Source organism: Salvelinus fontinalis, unplaced genomic scaffold, assembly GCF_029448725.1.
Source record: "Salvelinus fontinalis isolate EN_2023a unplaced genomic scaffold, ASM2944872v1 scaffold_0124, whole genome shotgun sequence".
Taxonomy (NCBI): domain Eukaryota; kingdom Metazoa; phylum Chordata; class Actinopteri; order Salmoniformes; family Salmonidae; genus Salvelinus; species Salvelinus fontinalis.
In genome coordinates, this window is record NW_026600333.1 from 251,483 (window position 1) to 275,502 (window position 24,020).

The window sequence follows — 24,020 nt, forward strand, 5'->3', positions numbered from 1 at the left end:
ACACACACACACACACACACACACACACACACTGCCACACACACACTGCCACACACACACACACACTCACTGCCACACACACACACACACACACACACACACACACCACACACACACACACACACACACACACACACACACGCACGCACTGCCACACGCACACACACACACACACACACAGACACACACTGCCACACACACACACACACACAGTGTTATAATGTGTGGTTTGGGTTCAGCCCCAAGATGTCCCAGACGGACACCGCGCCCCCCCACCCCTCCCCCCCCAGCGCAGCAGCTCCACCCGAAGCATCGACACACAGACCCCCTCAGGGGGGGGCCTCGGTGGCGGTAAGCATAGCAACAGCAGCAGCCGGCCCGACTCCATCTCTCCCTCCTACCTCACCATCCTCAACGATATGGGAGGAGGCAGCCCCTACCCCGCAGAAGAGAAAGGTACACACACACACACACACACACACACACACACACACACATATCCATAGCTTTGTCCCCCTCACCCTGAATATTGTGACTGACCTGCTTCCTGTCTGTCTGTCTGTCTGTCTGTCTGTCTGTCTGTCTGTCTGTCTGTCTGTCTGTCTGTCTGTCTGTCTGTCTGTCTGTCTGTCATTCTGTCTGACCCCAGAACTGGGTCCCTGCTCGCCTCTCCCGAAGTATGCAGCGTCTCCGAAGCCCAACAACAGCTACATGTTCAAGAGGGAGCCGCCGGAGGGCTGTGAGAAGGTCAAGTTCTTTGAGGAGTCACTGTGAGTACAGCCTAACCTTAACTCTTGACCTCTAACCCCTAACCCTAACCCCTGACCCTAACCCCTGACCCTAAACGTCCTGAGGGCTGTGAGAGTACACCCTAACTCCTGACCCCTGACCCTAAACGTCCTGAGGGCTGTGAGAGTACACCCTAACCCCTGACCCTAACCCCTGACCCTAACTCCTGACCCTAACTCCCTACCCCTAACTCCTGACCCTAAACGTCCTGAGGGCTGTGAGAGTACACCCTAACCCCTGACCCTAACCCCTGACCCTAACCCCTGACCCTAAACGTCCTGAGGGCTGTGAGAGTACACCCTAACTCCTGACCCTAACCCTAACCCCTGACCCTAACCCCTGACCCTAAACGTCCTGAGGGCTGTGAGAGTACACCCTAACTCCTGACCCTAACCCCTGACCCTAACCTCTGACCCTAAACGTCCTGAGGGCTGTGAGAGTACACCCTAACCCCTGACCCTAACCCTTGACCCTAAACGTCCTGAGGGCTGTGAGAGTACACCCTAACCCCTGACCCTAACCCCTGACCCTAACCCCTGAGGGCTGTGAGAGTACACCCTAACCCCTGACCCTAACCCCTGACCCTAACCCCTGACCCTAACCCCTGACCCTAAACGTCCTGAGGGCTGTGAGAGTACACCCTAACCCCTGACCCTAACCGCTAACCCTAACCCCTGACCCTAACCCCTGACCCTAACCCCTGACCCTAACCCCTGACCCTAACCCCTGAGGGCTGTGAGAGTACACCCTAACCCCTGACCCTAACCCCTGACCCTAACCCCTGACCCTAAACATCCTGAGGGCTGTGAGAGTACACCCTAACCCCTGACCCTAACCCCTGACCCTAACCGTCCTGAGGGCTGTGAGAGTACACCCAAACCCCTGACCCTAACCCCTGACCCTAAACGTCCTGAGAGCTGTGAGAGTACACCCTAACCCCTGACCCTAACCCCTGACCCTAACCCCTGACCCTAAACGTCCTGAGGGCTGTGAGAGTACACCCTAACCCCTGACCCTAACCCCTGACCCTAACCCCTGACCCTAAACGTCCTGAGGGCTGTGAGAGTACACCCTAACCCCCGACCCTAACCCCTGACCCTAACCCCTGACCCTAACCCCTGACCCCTAACCCCTGACCCTAACCCCTGACCTCTCCTTTCTCATTTCAAATATCGTAATAACAATACACATTAACAACAGTTCCTCAACGTCCAAATTTGGTTAAAAGCATTATCCAAATCCATAGGATGTAGTGATCGCAATATAATAGCCATATCCAGGAAAGCCAAAGTGCCAAAGGCTGGGCCTAATATAGTGTATAAGAGGTCATACAATACGTTGTGTAATGATTCATATGTTGATGATGTAAAGAATATGTGCTGGTCTGTGGTGTGTAATGAGGAGCAACCAGACGCTGCACTTGACACATTTATGAAACTACTTATTCCAGTTACTAATAAGCACCCATTAAGAAAATGACTGTTAAAACTGTTAAATGCCCTTAGATTGATGAGGAATTGAAAAATGTTATGGTTGAGAGGGATGAGGAAAAAGGAATGGCAATTAAGTCTGGCTGCACAACCGATTGGCAAACGTATTGCAAACTGAGAAATGTGAGTAAACGGAATAAAAAGAAGAAACTACACTATGAATTAAAGATAAAGGATATAAAGAATGACAGAAAAAAGCTTTGGGGTGTCTTCAATGATGTTAACGATGTTACAGCATATAACCACACTCTGATACCATATAACCACACTCTGATAACATATAACCACACTCTGATAACATATAACCACACTCTGATGTTACAACATATAACCACACCCTGATAACATATAACCACACTCTGATACCATATAACCACACTCTGATAACATATAACCACACTCTGATAACATATAACCACACTCTGATACCATGTAACCACACTCTGATAACATATAACCACACTCTGATAACATATAACCACACTCTGATAACATATAACCACACTCTGATAACATATAACCACACTCTGATACCATATAACTACACTCTGATACCATATAACTACACTCTGATAACATATAACCACACTCTGATAACATATAACCACACTCTGATACCATATAACCACACTCTGATACCATATAACCACACTCTGATAACATATAACCACACTCTGATACCATATAACTACACTCTGATACCATATAACTACACTCTGATAACATATAACCACACTCTGATACCATATAACCACACTCTGATACCATGTAACCACACTCTGATAACATATAACCACACTCTGATAACATATAACTACACTCTGATGTTACAATATATAACCACACTCTGATAACATATAACTACACTCTGATAACATATAACCACACTCTGATAACATATAACCACACTCTGATGTTACAATATATAACCACACTCTGATACCATATAACCACACTCTGATAACATATAACCACACTCTGATAACATATAACCACACTCTGATACCATATAACTACACTCTGATAACATATAACTACACTCTGATAGCATATAACCACACTCTGATAACATATAACCACACTCTGATAACATATAACCACACTCTGATAACATATAACCACACTCTGATAACATATAACCACACTCTGATGTTACAACATATAACTACACTCTGGTGTTACAACATATAACCACACTCTGATAACATAAAACCACGCTCTGATAACATATAACCACACTCTGATAACATATAACCACACTCTGATAACATATAACCACACTCTGATAACATATAACCACACTCTGATGTTACAACATATAACCCCACTCTGATAACATATAACCACACTCTGATAACATATAACCACACTCTGATGTTACAACATATAACCACACTCTGATACCATATAACCACACTCTGGTGTTACAACATATAACCACACTCTGATACCATATAACCACACTCTGATACCATATAACCACACTCTGATACCATATAACCACACTCTGATGACATATAACCACACTCTGATGTTACAACATATAACCACACTCTGATACCATATAACCACACTCTGATACCATATAACCACACTCTGATACCATATAACCACACTCTGATACCATATAACCACACTCTGATAACATATAACCACACTCTGATAACATATAACCACACTCTGATAGCATATAACCACACTCTGATACCATATAACCACACTCTGATAACATATAACCACACTCTGATACCATATAACCACACTCTGATACCATATAACCACACTCTGATAACATATAACCACACTCTGATAACATATAACCACACTCTGATAACATATAACCACACTCTGATAACATATAACCACACTCTGATAACATATAACCACACTCTGATACCATATAACCACACTCTGATACCATATAACTACACTCTGATACCATATAACCACACTCTGGTGTTACAACATATAACCACACTCTGATAACATATAACCACACTCTGATAACATATAACCACACTCTGATACCATATAACCACACTCTGATACCATATAACCACACTCTGATACCATATAACCACACTCTGATAACATATAACCACACTCTGATAACATATAACCACACTCTGATACCATATAACCACACTCTGATAACATATAACCACACTCTGATAACATATAACCACACTCTGACAACATATAACCACACTCTGATACCATATAACCACACTCTGATACCATATAACCACACTCTGATACCATATAACCACACTCTGATAACATATAACCACACTCTGATACCATATAACCACACTCTGATAACATATAACTACACTCTGATAACATATAACCACACTCTGATAACATATAACCACACTCTGATAACATATAACCACACTCTGATACCATATAACCACACTCTGATACCATATAACCACACTCTGATACCATATAACCACACTCTGATACCATATAACCACACTCTGATGTTACAACATATAACCACACTCTGATGTTACAACATATAACCACACTCTGATAACATATAACCACACTCTGATAACATATAACCACACTCTGGTGTTACAACATATAACCACACTCTGACAACATATAACCACACTCTGATGTTACAACATATAACCACACTCTGATAACATATAACCAAACTCTGATAACATATAACCACACTCTGATACCATATAACCACACTCTGATACCATATAACCACACTCTGATAACATATAACTACACTCTGATAACATATAACCACACTCTGATAACATATAACCACACCCTGATAACATATAACCACACTCTGACAACATATAACCACACTCTGATGTTACAACATATAACCACACTCTGATAACATATAACCACACTCTGATAACATATAACCACACTCTGATAACATATAACCACACTCTGATACCATATAACCACACTCTGATAACATATAACTACACTCTGATAACATATAACCACACTCTGATAACATATAACCACACTCTGATACCATATAACCACACTCTGATAACATATAACCACACTCTGATAACATATAACCACACTCTGGTGTTACAACATATAACCACACTCTGATAACATATAACCACACTCTGATACCATATAACCACACTCTGATAACATATAACCACACTCTGATAACATATAACCACACTCTGGTGTTACAACATATAACCACACTCTGATGTTACAACATATAACCACACTCTGATAACATATAACCACACTCTGGTGTTACAACATATAACCACACTCTGATAACATATAACCACACTCTGATACCATATAACCACACTCTGATAACATATAACCACACTCTGATAACATATAACCACACTCTGATAACATATAACCACACTCTGATAACATATAACCACACTCTGATGTTACAACATATAACCACACTCTGATAACATATAACCACACTCTGATGTTACAACATATAACCACACTCTGATAACATATAACCACACTCTGATACCATATAACCACACTCTGATACCATATAACCACACTCTGATACCATATAACCACACTCTGATAACATATAACCACACTCTGATAACATATAACCACACTCTGATACCATATAACCACACTCTGGTGTTACAACATATAACCACACTCTGATAACATATAACCACACTCTGATAACATATAACCACACTCTGGTGTTACAACATATAACCACACTCTGATAACATATAACCACACTCTGATAACATATAACCACACTCTGATAACATATAACCACACTCTGATAACATATAACCACACTCTGATACCATATAACCACACTCTGGTGTTACAACATATAACCACACTCTGATAACATATAACCACACTCTGATAACATATAACCACACTCTGATAACATATAACCACACTCTGATAACATATAACCACACTCTGATGTTACAACATATAACCACACTCTGATAACATATAACCACACTCTGATAACATATAACCACACTCTGATAACATATAACCACACTCTGATAACATATAACCACACTCTGATACCATATAACCACACTCTGATAACATATAACCACACTCTGATGTTACAACATATAACCACACTCTGATAACATATAACCACACTCTGATACCATATAACCACACTCTGATAACATATAACCACACTCTGATAACATATAACTACACTCTGATACCATATAACCACACTCTGATAACATATAACCACACTCTGATACCATATAACCACACTCTGATAACATATAACCACACTCTGATAACATATAACCACACCCTGATAACATATAACCACACTCTGATGTTACAACATATAACCACACTCTGATAACATATAACTACACTCTGATACCATATAACCACACTCTGATAACATATAACCACACTCTGATACCATATAACCACACTCTGATAACATATAACCACACTCTGATAACATATAACCACACTCTGATAACATATAACCACACTCTGATAACATATAACCACACTCTGATGTTACAACATATAACCACACTCTGATAACATATAACCACACTCTGATACCATATAACCACACTCTGATAACATATAACTACACTCTGATAACATATAACTACACTCTGATAACATATAACCACACTCTGATAACATATAACTACACTCTGATACCATATAACCACACTCTGATAACATATAACCACACTCTGATACCATATAACCACACTCTGATACCATATAACCACACTCTGATACCATATAACCACACTCTGATAACATATAACCACACTCTGATAACATATAACCACACTCTGATAACATATAACCACACTCTGATGTTACAACATATAACCACACCCTGATAACATATAACCACACTCTGATAACATATAACCACACTCTGATAACATATAACCACACTCTGATAACATATAACCACACTCTGATAACATATAACCACACTCTGATAACATATAACCACACTCTGATAACATATAACCACACTCTGATACCATATAACCACACTCTGATAACATATAACCACACTCTGATACCATATAACCACACTCTGATACCATATAACTACACTCTGATAACATATAACCACACTCTGATAACATATAACCACACTCTGATACCATATAACCACACTCTGATACCATATAACCACACTCTGATAACATATAACCACACTCTGATAACATATAACCACACTCTGATACCATATAACCACACTCTGATACCATATAACCACACTCTGATAACATATAACCACACTCTGATACCATATAACCACACTCTGATGTTACTTACTTGGTTCTTTTCTCAACTGCGTGAGCCCAACATAGTAGAAGTTAACTCAGAACATTAAAACTAGCCATGTACAGCTTTTTGTGGCCAAACTGGTATTACTCCTCTTGTATAGGAAAAGGACTCTGCTAAGTAAATACCATAAATAATCTGTGTCATATTAGTGTTGAATGACAATGTTTTTGTGTTCCAGTCCCAGACCCCTCCAGGAGATTCCTCCCTTCCTGTGTCCGGACCGTAACAAGGTCAACTTCATCCCTAAGAGCGGCTCAGCCTTCTGCCTGGTCAGCATCCTGAAGCCTCTGTTACCCGCCCCAGAGCTCAGCTTCAGATCAGGGGTTGGCCTCCGCAGCCTGTCCCCCAGCTTGGTGCCTCTGGGTGGGGTTGGCCTGCGCAGTCTGTCCCCTTCCATGATGCCTCTAGGTGGGGTGGGCCTCCGTAGCATGTCCCCTTCCCTAGGGGTATCCTGGGGCACCAGCACGGTCCACCAGCAACCCTGCCTGCCCAGACACCTGGAGGAACCGGAGAGCTAGAGATCCACACTTCTGCCCTGGAGGACAGACTGCTGAATAACAGTCAGATGAACATAATACCCTGCTGCTGGAGACGTCTTCGACATGCTAACTCCCCTGGTCATAACTGTCCCCTGGTTCTACCTGGTCAACTCCACCCACTGGTCCTACCTGGTCCCAACGTTCCACTGATCCTATGTACTGAGAGGATACAGGAAATACTTTTTATTTTCATCGTATTAAACCACGAAACCACATTTTTAAATCGTTATTATGTTTCTTGAATTAAGATGTCTTCCAGTGTGAAGCTGTGTGGTTTCCATGGTTATCCAAGCTGTGTGGTTTCCATGGTTATCCAAGCTGTGTGGATTCCATGGTGATCCAGGCTGTGCGGTTTCCGCGGTGATCTGGGCTCAGAGATATCGTAGCAAAACTAAGATTGGGGGACGAAAGAAAAACAATAATGTGCCTGAAGACCTGTCTCGTGGTGTCTGTCCAGTGTTCTGCTTTGTCTGCCTCCTCTCGCTCTCTCTCATTCCCTCCCTCCTTTCCTCCCTCCCTCCCTTCATCCCTCCCCTTTCCTCCCTTTCATTTAAGGTTGGTTAGGGGTCATTTAAGGTTGGTTAGGGGGTTAGGGGCCATTTAAGGCTGATTAGGGGTCATTTAAGTTTTGTTAGTGGTCATTTAAGGTTGGTTAGGGGTCATATAAGGTTGGTTAGGGGGTTAGGGGCCATTTAAGGCTGGTTAGGGGCCATTTAAGGCTGGTTAGGGGTCATTTAAGGTTGGTTAGGGCTCATTTAAGGTTGGTTAGGGGTCATATAAGGTTGGTTAGGGGGTTAGGGGCCATTTAAGGCTGGTTAGGGGTCATTTAAGGTTGGCTAGGGGGTTAGGGGTAATTTAAGGTTGGTTAGGGGTAATTTCAGGTTGGTTAGGGGGTTATGAGTAATTTAAGGTTGGTTAGTGGTCATTTAAGGTTGGTTAGGGGCATTTAAGGTTGGTTAGTGGTCATTTAAGGTTGGTTAGGGGCATTTAAGGTTGGTTAGGGGTCATTTAAGGTTGGTTAGGGGTCATTTAAGGCTGGTTAGGGGGTTATGAGTAATTTAAGGTTGGTTAGTGGTCATTTAAGGTTGGTTAGGGGCATTTAAGGTTGGTTAGGGGCATTTAAGGTTGGTTAGGGGTCATTTAAGGTTGGTTAGGGGGTTAGGGGCCATTTAAGGCTGGTTAGGGGTAATTTAAGGTTGGTTAGGGGTCATTTAAGGTTGGTTAGGGGTCATATAAGGTTGGTTAGGGGGTTATGAGTAATTTAAGGTTGGTTAGTGGTCATTTAAGGTTGGTTAGGGGCATTTAAGGTTGGTTAGGGGCATTTAAGGTTGGTTAGTGGTCATTTAAGGTTGGTTAGGGGTCATATAAGGTTGGTTAGGGGGTTAGGGGCCATTTAAGGCTGGTTAGGGGTCATTTAAGGTTGGTTAGGGGGTTAGGGGCCATTTAAGGCTGGTTAGGGGTAATTTAAGGTTGGTTAGGGGTCATTTAAGGTTGGCTAGGGGGTTAGGGGTAATTTAAGGTTGGTTGGGGGTAATTTCAGGTTGGTTAGGGGTCATTTAAGGTTGGCTAGGGGGTTAGGGGTAATTTAAGGTTGGTTAGTGGTCATTTAAGGTTGGTTAGGGGTCATATAAGGTTGGTTAGGGGGTTAGGGGCCATTTAAGGCTGGTTAGGGGTAATTTAAGGTTGGTTAGGGGTCATTTAAGGTTGGCTAGGGGGTTAGGGGTAATTTAAGGTTGGTTGGGGGTAATTTCAGGTTGGTTAGGGGTCATTTAAGGTTGGCTAGGGGGTTAGGGGTAATTTAAGGTTGGTTATGGGTCATTTAAGGTTGGTTAGGGGTCATATAAGGTTGGTTAGGGGGTTAGGGGCCATTTAAGGCTGGTTAGGGGTAATTTAAGGTTGGTTAGGGGTCATTTAAGGTTGGCTAGGGGGTTAGGGGTAATTTAAGGTTGGTTGGGGGTAATTTCAGGTTGGTTAGGGGTCATTTAAGGTTGGCTAGGGGGTTAGGGGTAATTTAAGGTTGGTTAGTGGTCATTTAAGGTTGGTTAGGGGTCATATAAGGTTGGTTAGGGGGTTAGGGGCCATTTAAGGCTGGTTAGGGGTAATTTAAGGTTGGTTAGGGGTCATTTAAGGTTGGCTAGGGGGTTAGGGGTAATTTAAGGTTGGTTGGGGGTAATTTCAGGTTGGTTAGGGGTCATTTAAGGTTGGCTAGGGGGTTAGGGGTAATTTAAGGTTGGTTATGGGTCATTTAAGGTTGGTTAGGGGGTTAGGGGCTATTTAAGGTTGGTTAGGGTTCATTTAAGGTTGGTTAGGGGGTTAGGGGCTATTTAAGGTTGGTTAGGGGTCATTTAAGGTTGGTTAGGGGTCATTTAAGGTTGGTTAGGGGGTTAGGGTAACTTACTTAGGGTTCGGTTACTCAACTAGAATTAGGGCTCTATTCAATCTGGACGGCTGAAGCGTTACAGACCGTGTGATAGAAATGTAAAGGTCATTTCCCATTGAGCCGACATATGCGGCGTTTACCGTGAATGCAGTCTCCGCTAACACAGGAACATCGCCTTCACATTTCTATCAGGTGGTAAAGTTGAACTTCAGCCGTACAGATTGAATAGAGCCCTTAGGGTCACCAGGAGCTTTGGTGGTTATTACTAAGAGCTCAGAATGTATCCCGGTTAGGGCTCTAAACGCTCTACGTAACAGTACAGACTTCTAAACTACCAGTCGACTCAACAGAGAAATGCTCTTCTGTCAAAGTAGATGTTAATATTGGAGATGATATTTGGTCCTGTTTTACAACCTGTAGCAGTAGAGATGGGGTTTCCTGTTAAAGGTCAACTTTGGACACGAAAAGACAGTCCAACTCCGCATCTTTCCCAGTTTTCTAAACATAAATGGGGTGTGCCTTTGGTGGTACATCAGTGTCATTCTAGTCAGGTGTGCACATGACCAACGTACAGTTGGAGTCGGAAGTTTACGTACACCTTAGCCAAATACATTTAAACTCAGTATTTCACAATTCCTAACATTTAATCCTAGTAAAAAGTCCCTGTCTTAGGTCAGTTAGGATCACCACTTTATTTTAAGAATGTAAAATGTCAGAATAATAGTAGAGAGAATGATATATTTCAGCTTTTATTTCTTTCATCGCATTCCCAGTGGTTCAGAAGTTTACATACATTCAATTAGTATTTGGTAGCATTGCCATTAAATTGTTTAACTTTGGTCAAATGTTTCAGGTAGCCTTCCACAAGCTCCCCACATTAAGTTGGGTTAATTTTGGCCCATTCCTCCTGACAGAGCTGGTGTAACTGAGTCAGGTTTGTAGGCCTCCTTGCTCGCACACACTTTTTCAGTTCTGCACACAAATGTTCTATAGGATTGAGGTCAGGGCTTTGTGATGGCCACTCCAATACCTTGACTTTGTTGTCCTTAAGCCATTTTGTCACAACCTTGGAAGTATGCTTGGAGTCATTGCCCATTTGGAAGACCCATTTGCAACCAAGCTTTAACTTCCTGACTGATGTCTTGAGATGTTGCTTCAATATATCCACATAATTTTCCTACCTCATGATGCCATCTATTTTGTGAAGTGCACCAGCCCCTCCTGCAGCAAAGCACCCCCACAACATGATGCTGCCACCCCCGTGCTTCACGGTTGGGAAGGTGTTCTTCGGCTTGCAAGCATCCCCCTTTTCCTCCAAACATAACGATGGTCATTATGGCCAAACAGTTCTATTTTTGTTTCTTCAGATCAGAGAACATTTCTCCAAAAAGTACGATCTTTGTCCCCATGTGCAGTTGCAAATCGTAGTCTGGCTTTGTTATGGCGGTTTTGGAGCAGTGGCATCTTCCTTTCTGAGTGGCCTTTCAGGTTATGTCGATATAGGACTCGTTTTACTGTGGATATAGATACTTTTGTACCTGTTTCCTCCAGCATCTCCACAAGGTCCTTTGCTGTTGTTCTGGGATTGATTTGCACTTTTTGCACCAAAGTACGTTCATCTCTAGGAGACAGAACACGTCTCCTTCCTGAGCGGTATGACGGCTGCGTGGTCCCATGGTGTTTATACTTGCATACTATTGTTTGTACAGATGAACGTGGTACCTTCAGGCGTTTGGAAATTGCTCCCAAGGATGAACCAGACTTGTGGAGATCTACAATTTTTTTCCTGAGGTCTTGGCTGATTTCTTTAGATTTGTCCATAATGTCAAGCAAAGAGCCACAGAGTTTGAAGGTAGGCCTTGAAATACACCCACAGGTACACCTCCAATTGACTCAAATTATGTCAATTAGCCTATCCGAAGCTTCTAAAGCCATGACATCATTTTCTGTGATTTTCCAAGCTGTTTAAAGGCACAGTCAACTTAGTGTATGTAAACTTCTGACCCACTGGAATTGTGGTACAGTGAATTATAAATGAAATAATCTATCTGTATACAATTGTTGGAAAAATGACTTGTGTCATGCACAAAGTAGATGTCCTAACCGACTTGCTAAAACTAGTTTGTTAACAAGAAATTTGTGGAGTGGTTGAAAAATGAGTTTTAATGACTCCAACCTAAGTGTATGTAAACTTCGACTTCAACTGTAGCTAGTTCATTAGCTAAGCTAGCCACTGTAGCTAGTTTGTTAGCTAAGCTAGCCACTGTAGCTAGTTCGTTAGCTAAGCTAGCCACTGTAGCTAGTTCATTAGCTAAGCTAGCCACTGTAGCTAGTTTGTTAGCCAAGCCAGCCACTGTAGCTAGTTTTTTAGCTAAGCTAGCCACTATAGCTAGTTCGTTAGCTAAGCTAGCCACTGTAGCTAGTTCATTGGCTAAGCCATCCACTATAGCTAGTTCGTTAGCTAAGCTAGCCACTGTAGCTAGTTCATTGGCTAAGCCATCCACTGTAGCTAGTTTGTTTGCTAAGATAGCCACTATAGCTAGTTCGTTAGCTAAGCTAGCCACTATAGCTAGTTCGTTAGCTAAGCTAGCCACTATAGCTAGTTTGTTAGCTAAGCTAGCCAGTAACTCCTCCACTATGTGTTGACATCATTTCACAGGATTTGTTTTTGGAGATCGGAAAGAAATGGCACATCTGTAGCCAAATATCTTATTTAGCCATTTTTTTAAAGCAATAAATGACCATGTATGATGGTGCATTGATCAGTTATACTGTTTAAAATACATTATTTTCACGCTTTTGCCCAAAATCGACCTTCAAATGTATATTGGCAGAGATGTCCACCGGGGTAGACTGGAGGGGATGGGAGGTGAGTTGGTAATGAAATACTCAACTTGATGACAAATAAATACTTTTAAAGAAACGCACAAATGGAAAAACATCTCAAATAACAGTTTAATAAAGTTCCTTCAACATGTCTGCTGATAACAGCCCCGTTTCATCCCAAGACGTTACATACATCTTCGTTACATACATCCCCGTTTCATCCTATGACGTTACATACATCCTTTAAGTGAAATAAAAGGCAAAGTTGAATAAAATAAAGCATTTGTGATTGATATACATTCTTGTCTGTATGTTCAGGGAAAGTTTGGAAAGTATTCAGACCCCTTCCCTTTTTCCACATATTGTTACGTTACAGCCTTATTCTAAAATTGTTTACATTCATTTTTCCTTATCAGTCTGCACACAATGCCCCATAATGACAAAGGGAAAACAGATTTTTAGAAATGTTTTCACATGAATTAAAAATAAGAAACAGAAATAGCCGTACAGTATAAATCCTACCTGCTGAAGGGGCTGTATGGTAGTATTAGCAGTACAGTACAGTATAAATCCTACCTGCTGAAGGGGCTGTATGGTAGTATTAGCAGTACAGTACAGTATAAATCCTACCTGCTGAAGGGGCAGTATGGTAGTATTAGCAGTACAGTACAGTATAAATCCTACCTGCTAAAGGGGCTGTATGGTAGTATTAGCAGTACAGCAGTACAGTACAGTATAAATCCTACCTGCTGAAGGGGCTGTATGGTAGTATTAGCAGTACAGTACAGTATAAATCCTACCTGCTAAAGGGGCTGTATGGTAGTATTAGCAGTACAGTACAGTACAGTATAAATCCTACCTGCTGAAGGGGCTGTATGGTAGTATTAGCAGTACAGTAAAGTACAGTATAAATCCTACCTGCTGAAGGGGCTGTATGGTAGTATTAGCAGTACAGTACAGTATAAATCCTACCTGCTGAAGGGGCTGTATGGTAGTATTAGCAGTACAGTACAGTATAAATCCTACCTGCTGAAGGGGCTGTATGGTAGTATTAGCAGTACAGTACAGTACAGTATAAATCCTACCTGCTGAAGGGGCTGTATGGTAGTATTAGCAGTACAGTAGTACAGTATAAATCCTACCTGCTGAAGGGGCTGTATGGTAGTATTAGCAGTACAGTAGTACAGTATAAATCCTACCTGCTGAAGGGGCTGTATGGTAGTATTAGCAGTACAGTACAGTATAAATCCTACCTGCTGAAGGGGCTGTATGGTAGTATTAGCAGTACAGTACAGTATAAATCCTACCTGCTGAAGGGGCTGTATGGTAGTATTAGCAGTACAGTACAGTATAAATCCTACCTGCTGAAGGGGCTGTATGGTAGTATTAGTAGTACAGTACAGTATAAATCCTACCTGCTGAAGGGGCTGTATGGTAGTATTAGCAGTACAGTACAGTATAAATCCTACCTGCTAAAGGGGCTGTATGGTAGTATTAGCAGTACAGTACAGTATAAATCCTACCTGCTAAAGGGGCTGTATGGTAGTATTAGCAGTACAGTACAGTATAAATCCTACCTGCTGAAGGGGCTGTATGGTAGTATTAGCAGTACAGTACAGTATAAATCCTACCTGCTGAAGGGGCTGTATGGTACTATTAGCAGTACAGTAGTACAGTACAGTATAAATCCTACCTGCTGAAGGGGCTGTATGGTAGTATTAGCAGTACAGTACAGTATAAATCCTACCTGCTGAAGGGGCTGTATGGTAGTATTAGCAGTACAGTAGTACAGTACAGTATAAATCCTACCTGCTGAAGGGGCTGTATGGTAGTATTAGTAGTACAGTACAGTATAAATCCTACCTGCTGAAGGGGCTGTATGGTAGTATTAGTAGTACAGTACAGTATAAATCCTACCTGCTAAAGGGGCTGTATGGTAGTATTAGCAGTTCAGCAGTACAGTACAGTATAAATCCTACCTGCTGAAGGGGCTGTATGGTAGTATTAGTAGTACAGTACAGTATAAATCCTACCTGCTGAAGGGGCTGTATGGTAGTATTAGCAGTACAGTACAGTATAAATCCTACCTGCTGAAGGGGCTGTATGGTAGTATTAGCAGTACAGTAGTACAGTAGAGTATAAATCCTACCTGCTGAAGGGGCTGTATGGTAGTATTAGTAGTACAGTACAGTATAAATCCTACCTGCTGAAGGGGCTGTATGGTAGTATTAGCAGTACAGTACAGTATAAATCCTACCTGCTAAAGGGGCTGTATGGTAGTATTAGCAGTACAGTACAGTATAAATCCTACCTGCTGAAGGGGCTGTATGGTAGTATTAGCAGTACAGTACAGTATAAATCCTACCTGCTGAAGGGGCTGTATGGTAGTATTAGCAGTACAGTACAGTATAAATCCTACCTGCTAAAGGGGCTGTATGGTAGTATTAGCAGTACAGTACAGTATAAATCCTACCTGCTGAAGGGGCTGTATGGTAGTATTAGCAGTACAGTACAGTATAAATCCTACCTGCTGAAGGGGCTGTATGGTAGTATTAGCAGTACAGTACAGTATAAATCCTACCTGCTGAAGGGGCTGTATGGTAGTATTAGCAGTACAGTACAGTATAAATCCTACCTGCTAAAGGGGCTGTATGGTAGTATTAGCAGTACAGTAGAGTATAAATCATACCTGCTGAAGGGGCTGTATGGTAGTATTAGCAGTACAGTACAGTATAAATCCTACCTGCTAAAGGGGCTGTATGGTAGTATTAGCAGTACAGTACAGTACAGTATAAATCCTACCTGCTAAAGGGGCTGTATGGTAGTATTAGCAGTACAGTACAGTATAAATCCTACCTGCTGAAGGGGCTGTATGGTAGTATTAGCAGTACAGTACAGTATAAATCCTACCTGCTAAAGGGGCTGTATGGTAGTATTAGCAGTACAGTACAGTACAGTATAAATCCTACCTGCTAAAGGGGCTGTATGGTAGTATTAGCAGTACAGTACAGTATAAATCCTACCTGCTAAAGGGGCTGTATGGTAGTATTAGCAGTACAGTACAGTATAAATCCTACCTGCTGAAGGGGCTGTATGGTAGTATTAGCAGTACAGTACAGTATAAATCCTACCTGCTGAAGGGGCTGTATGGTAGTATTAGTAGTACAGTACAGTATAAATCCTACCTGCTAAAGGGGCTGTATGGTAGTATTAGCAGTACAGTACAGTATAAATCCTACCTGCTGAAGGGGCTGTATGGTAGTATTAGCAGTACAGTACAGTATAAATACTACCTGCTGAAGGGGCTGTATGGTAGTATTAGCAGTACAGTACAGTATAAATCCTACCTGCTGAAGGGGCTGTATGGTAGTATTAGCAGTACAGTACAGTATAAATCCTACCTGCTGAAGGGGCTGTATGGTAGTATTAGCAGTACAGTAGTACAGTATAAATCCTACCTGCTAAAGGGGCTGTATGGTAGTATTAGCAGTACAGTACAGTATAAATCCTACCTGCTGAAGGGGCTGTATGGTAGTATTAGCAGTACAGTACAGTATAAATCCTACCTGCTGAAGGGGCTGTATGGTAGTATTAGTAGTACAGTACAGTATAAATCCTACCTGCTGAAGGGGCTGTATGGTAGTATTAGCAGTACAGTAGTACAGTACAGTATAAATCCTACCTGCTAAAGGGGATGTATGGTAGTATTAGTAGTACAGTACAGTATAAATCCTACCTGCTGAAGGGGCTGTATGGTAGTATTAGCAGTACAGTACAGTATAAATCCTACCTGCTAAAGGGGCTGTATGGTAGTATTAGCAGTACAGTACAGTATAAATCCTACCTGCTGAAGGGGCTGTATGGTAGTATTAGCAGTACAGTACAGTATAAATCCTACCTGCTGAAGGGGCTGTATGGTAGTATTAGCAGTACAGTACAGTATAAATCCTACCTGCTGAAGGGGCTGTATGGTAGTATTAGCAGTACAGTACAGTATAAATCCTACCTGCTAAAGGGGCTGTATGGTAGTATTAGCAGTACAGTACAGTATAAATCCTACCTGCTGAAGGGGCTGTACGACGATACAGCCCGTAGCAGTGGTATACTGGTCATATACCACCAACCCAGAAGGGCCTTACTGCTATTCTATACTGGTCATATACCACCAACCCAGAAGGGCCTTACTGCTATTCTAAACTGGTCATATACCACCAACCCAGAAGGGCCTTACTGCTATTCTAAACTGGTCCTATACCACCAACCCAGAAGGGCCTTACTGCTATTCTATACTGGTCATATACCACCAACCCAGAAGGCCTTACTGCTATTCTATACTGGTCATATACCACCAACCCAGAAGGCCTTACTGCTATTCTAAACTGGTCATATACCACCAACCCAGAAGGCCTTACTGCTATTCTAAACTGGTCATATACCACCAACCCAGAAGGGCCTTACTGCTATTCTAAACTGGTCCTATACCACCAACCCAGAAGGCCTTACTGCTATTCTAAACTGGTCATATACCACCAACCCAGAAGGCCTTACTGCTATTCTAAACTGGTCCTATACCACCAACCCAGAAGGGCCTTACTGCTATTCTAAACTGGTCCTATACCACCAGAAGGGCCTTACTGCTATTCTATACTGGTCCTATACCACCAACCCAGAAGGCCTTACTGCTATTCTAAACTGGTCATATACCACCAACCCAGAAGGGCCTTACTGCTATTCTAAACTGGTCATATAGCACCAACCCAGAAGGGCCTTACTGCTATTCTATACTGGTCATATACCACCAACCCAGAAGGGCCTTACTGCTATTCTAAACTGGTCCTATACCACCAACCCAGAAGGCCTTACTGCTATTCTAAACTGGTCATATACCACCAACCCAGAAGGCCTTACTGCTATTCTAAACTGGTCATATACCACCAACCCAGAAGGCCTTACTGCTATTCTAAACTGGTCATATACCACCAACCCAGAAGGCCTTACTGCTATTCTAAACTGGTCCTATACCACCAACCCAGAAGGGCCTTACTGCTATTCTATACTGGTCATATACCACCAACCCAGAAGGGCCTTACTGCTATTCTAAACTGGTCCTATACCACCAACCCAGAAGGCCTTACTGCTATTCTATACTGGTCATATACCACCAACCCAGAAGGGCCTTACTGCTATTCTAAACTGGTCATATACCACCAACCCAGAAGGCCTTACTGCTATTCTAAACTGGTCATATACCACCAACCCAGAAGGCCTTACTGCTATTCTAAACTGGTCCTATACCACCAACCCAGAAGGCCTTACTGCTATTCTAAACTGGTCCTATACCACCAACCCAGAAGGCCTTACTGCTATTCTAAACTGGTCCTATACCACCAACCCAGAAGGCCTTACTGCTATTCTAAACTGGTCATATACCACCAACCCAGAAGGCCTTACTGCTATTCTAAACTGGTCATATACCACCAACCCAGAAGGCCTTACTGCTATTCTAAACTGGTCATATACCACCAACCCAGAAGGCCTTACTGCTATTCTAAACTGGTCATATACCACCAACCCAGAAGGCCTTACTGCTATTCTAAACTGGTCATATACCACCAACCCAGAAGGCCTTACTGCTATTCTAAACTGGTCATATACCACCAACCCAGAAGGCCTTACTGCTATTCTATACTGGTCATATACCACCAACCCAGAAGGCCTTACTGCTATTCTAAACTGGTCATATACCACCAACCCAGAAGGCCTTACTGCTATTCTAAACTGGTCATATACCACCAACCCAGAAGGCCTTACTGCTATTCTAAACTGGTCATATACCACCAACCCAGAAGGGCCTTACTGCTATTCTAAACTGGTCATATACCACCAACCCAGAAGGCCTTACTGCTATTCTAAACTGGTCATATACCACCAACCCAGAAGGCCTTACTGCTATTCTAAACTGGTCATATACCACCAACCCAGAAGGCCTTACTGCTATTCTAAACTGGTCCTATACCACCAACCCAGAAGGCCTTACTGCTATTCTAAACTGGTCATATACCACCAACCCAGAAGGCCTTACTGCTATTCTAAACTGGTCCTATACCACCAACCCAGAAGGGCCTTACTGCTATTCTATACTGGTCCTATGCCACCAACCCAGAAGGCCTTACTGCTATTCTAAAGTGGTCATATACCACCAACCCAGAAGGCCTTACTGCTATTCTAAACTGCTCACCCACATAAACAGCAGGTCAACTAGGAGTCGTGTCATACCTGTGGTATAGCGTCTGATAATACACACGACTGGAATGCTGTTTCAGCCAATCAGAATTCAGGACCCAAACTACCCGCTTTATAATTAGTATTATAGACCATGTCACTGGTAGAGCCCGGTCCGGTGTTAGGTTGTTGGGCCAACCAATCAGGTGTTAGGTTGTTGGGCCAACCAATCAGGTGTTAGGTTGTTGGGCCAACCAATCGGGTGTTAGGTTCTACATTATATCGCTAAGGTTAAGCCCAACCCCCTATAGTACATATCCTGTATAGAAAGGACATTCATCTCAGTCAAATCCTCCTCTATCATCAATATAGAGTATTACAGACATTACAAAGTATACAGTAACTACACACACCCCCCCCCTCCCCCCTCCTCTATCATCAATATAGAGTATTACAGACATTACAAAGTATACAGTAACTACACACCCCCCCCCCCTCCCCCCTCCTCTATCATCAATATAGAGTATTACAGACGTTACAAAGTATACAGTAACTACACACACACACACACACACACACACACACACACACACACACACACACACACACACACACACACACCCCCCCCCCCCCCCTCAGGCATTGAGGATCTCGTCTTCAGAGCGTCCGATGGCGTCAGGGTTAGAGAGGGGGTCCAGATCAGCAAACAGGTTGAACCATGCAGACATGTCCCGCGGTGCCCCTTTAGGAACTAGACACACACACACACAGACACACACACACACGCACACGCACACGCACACGCACACAGACACAGACACAGACACAGACACAGACACAGACACAGACACACACAGACACACACACACACACACACAGACACACAGACACACAGATACACAGATACACACACACACACACACACACACACACACACAGACACAGACACAGACACAGACACACACACACACACACACACATACAGATACACAGATACACACACACACACAGACACAGACACAGACACAGACACAGACACAGACACACAGACACAGACACAGACAGACACACACACAGACACAGACACAGACACAGACACAGACACAGACACAGACACACACACACACAGACACACACACAGACACAGACAGACACACACACACACACACACACACACACACACACACACACACACACACACACACACACACACACACACACACACACACACACACACACACACACACACACCTTGAATGTGGTGAACTGGTACTGTGGGGCACATTTGAACAGCAAGCCTCACAAACCACACCCTCTCACCATTGGCTGTTGACTTTGGACCACCCTTAGCTGACTGGACCTGGCCGGACACTGGGGACTGTAGGGGCGGAGCCTGGAACATGGGAGGCGTCGCCCAGCCTGAGAGACAGAAGGACAGAGGATGAGGGAGGATAGGAAAGGAGGGAGAGGAGACAAAGGAATGTGATGTCATCATTCTTCCAGGAAGAAGAGAAGACTGAACATAACAAGCTGATAAGAATGTACTAGAACTGGAGACAAACTATCTGTTTCTAGATGATACTAGAACTGGAGACAAACTATCAGTTTCTAGATGATACTAGAACTGGAGACAAACTATCAGTTTCTAGAACTGGAGACAAACTATCAGTTTCTAGAACTGGAGACAAACTATCAGTTTCTAGATGATACTAGAACTGGAGACAAACTATCAGTTTCTAGAACTGGATACAAACTATCAGTTTCTAGATGATACTAGAACTGGAGACAAACTATCTGTTTCTAGATGACACTAGAACTGGATACAAACTATCAGTTTCTAGAACTGGAGACAAACTATCAGTTTATAGATGATACTAGAACTGGAGACAAACTATCTGTTTCTAGATGACACTAGAACTGGATACAAACTATCAGTTTCTAGAACTGGAGACAAACTATCAGTTTCTAGAACTGGATACAAACTATCAGTTTCTGGAACTGGAGACAAACTATCAGTTTCTAGATGACACTAGAACTGGAGACAAACTATCAGTTTGTAGAACTGGAGACAAACTATCAGTTTCTAGATGATACTAGAACTGGAGACAAACTATCAGTTTCTAGAACTGGATACAAACTATCAGTTTCTAGATGACACTAGAACTGGAGACAAACTATCAGTTTCTAGAACTGGATACAAACTATCAGTTTCTAGATGATACTAGAACTGGAGACAAACTATCTGTTTCTAGATGACACTAGAACTGGATACAAACTATCAGTTTCTAGAACTGGAGACAAACTATCAGTTTCTAGAACTGGATACAAACTATCAGTTTCTGGAACTGGAGACAAACTATCAGTTTCTAGATGACACTAGAACTGGAGACAAACTATCTGTTTCTAGATGACACTAGAACTGGATACAAACTATCAGTTTGTAGAACTGGAGACAAACTATCAGTTTCTAGAACTTAAGACAAACTATCAGTTTCTAGAACTGGAGACAAACTATCAGTTTGTAGAACTGGAGACAAACTATCTGTTTCTAGATGACACTAGAACTGGAGACAAACTATCAGTTTGTAGAACTGGAGACAAACTATCAGTTTCTAGATGATACTAGAACTGGAGACAAAGTATCAGTTTCTAGATGATACTAGAACTGGAGACAAACTATCTGTTTCTAGATGACACTAGAACTGGAGACAAACTATCTGTTTCTAGATGATACTAGAACTGGAGACAAAGTATCAGTTTCTAGATGATACTAGAACTGGAGACAAACTATCTGTTTCTAGATGATACTAGAACTGAAGACAAACTATCAGTTTCTAGATGACACTAGAACTGAAGACAAACTATCAGTTTCTAGATGATACTAGAACTGGAGACAAAGTATCAGTTTCTAGATGATACTAGAACTGGAGACAAACTATCTGTTTCTAGATGATACTAGAACTGAAGACAAACTATCAGTTTCTAGATGACACTAGAACTGAAGACAAACTATCTGTTTCTAGATGATACTAGAACTGGAGACAAACTATCTGTTTCTAGATGATACTAGAACTGGAGACAAACTATCTGTTTCTAGATGATACTAGAACTGGAGACAAAGTATCAGTTTCTAGATGATACTAGAACTGGAGACAAACTATCTGTTTCTAGATGATACTAGAACTGAAGACAAACTATCTGTTTCTAGATGATACTAGAACTGAAGACAAACTATCAGTTTCTAGATGACACTAGAACTGAAGACAAACTATCAGTTTCTAGATGATACTAGAACTGGAGACAAACTATCAGTTTCTAGATGATACTAGAACTGGAGACAAACTATCAGTTTCTAGATGATACTAGAACTGGATCCAAACTATCAGTTTCTAGATGACACTAGAACGGGAGACAAACTATCAGTTTCTAGATGACACTAGAACTGGAGACAAACTATCAGTTTCTAGAACTGGAGACAAACTATCAGTTTCTAGAACTGGAGACAAACTATCAGATTCTAGAACTGGAGACAAACTATCAGATTCTAGAACTGGAGACAAACTATCAGATTCTAGAACTGGAGACAAACTATCAGTTTCTAGAACTGGAGACAAACTATCAGTTTCTAGATGATACTAGAACTGGAGACAAACTATCAGTTTCTAGAACTGGAGACAAACTATCAGTTTCTAGATGATACTAGAACTGGAGACAAACTATCAGATTCTAGAACTGGAGACAAATTATCAGTTTCTAGATGATACTAGAACTGGAGACAAACTATCAGATTCTAGAACTGGAGACAAACTATCAGATTCTAGAACTGGAGACAAACTATCAGTTTCTAGAACTGGAGACAAACTATCAGTTTCTAGATGACACTAGAACTGGAGACAAACTATCAGATTCTAGAACTGGAGACAAACTATCAGTTTCTAGATGATACTAGAACTGGAGACAAACTATCAGTTTCTAGATGACACTAGAACTGGAGACAAACTATCAGTTTCTAGAACTGGAGACAAACTATCAGTTTCTAGAACTGGAGACAAACTATCAGTTTCTAGAACTGGAGACAAACTATCAGTTTCTAGAACTGGAAACAAACTATCAGATTCTAGAACTGGAGACAAACTATCTGTTTCTAGAACTGGAGACAAACTATCAGTTTCTAGATGATACTAGAACTGGAGACAAACTATCAGTTTCTAGATAATACTAGAACTGGAGACAAACTATCAGTTTCTAGAACTGGAGACAAACTATCAGTTTATAGATGATACTAGAACTGGAGACAAACTATCAGTTTCTAGAACTGGAGACAAACTATCAGTTTCTAGATGACACTAGAACTGGAGACAAACTATCAGTTTCTAGAACTGGAGACAAACTATCAGTTTCTAGATGACACTAGAACTGGAGACAAACTATCAGTTTCTA

General features: G+C 42.0%; 2 protein-coding genes across 49 annotated transcripts in view; one reads left to right on the plus strand and one right to left on the minus strand.

The window, feature by feature from the left end:
* The window catches only part of LOC129843354 (protein FAM117B-like), a 73,782-nt gene extending 60,127 nt beyond the window's left edge, over nucleotides 1-13,655 (plus strand). For 2 of the 5 annotated variants that reach the window (XM_055912052.1, XM_055912051.1), the window contains exons 6-8: nucleotides 240-456; nucleotides 650-770; nucleotides 7,792-13,655. In XM_055912052.1, coding sequence (XP_055768027.1) covers nucleotides 240-456; nucleotides 650-770; nucleotides 7,792-8,131 — 678 coding nt within the window. In that variant the 3' untranslated portion in view covers nucleotides 8,132-13,655. The remainder of the gene's footprint in view (nucleotides 1-239; nucleotides 457-649; nucleotides 771-7,791) is intronic. The other 3 variants (XR_008757815.1, XR_008757814.1, XR_008757816.1) reach the window with 3 other exon arrangements.
* Nucleotides 13,474-24,020, minus strand: part of LOC129843353 (islet cell autoantigen 1-like protein) — a 112,378-nt gene continuing 101,831 nt past the window's right edge. For 3 of the 44 annotated variants that reach the window (XM_055912050.1, XM_055912001.1, XM_055912048.1), the window contains 4 exons: nucleotides 20,901-20,999; nucleotides 17,095-20,331; nucleotides 15,276-17,040; nucleotides 13,474-15,105 (listed from right to left, as the gene is read on the minus strand). In XM_055912050.1, the coding sequence (XP_055768025.1) occupies nucleotides 20,216-20,331; nucleotides 20,901-20,999 (215 nt within the window). In that variant the 3' untranslated portion in view covers nucleotides 13,474-15,105; nucleotides 15,276-17,040; nucleotides 17,095-20,215. Of the gene's footprint in view, nucleotides 15,168-15,275; nucleotides 20,332-20,900; nucleotides 21,000-24,020 lie in introns of all 44 variants that reach the window. The other 41 variants (XM_055912033.1, XM_055912046.1, XM_055912023.1 and 38 more) reach the window with 41 other exon arrangements.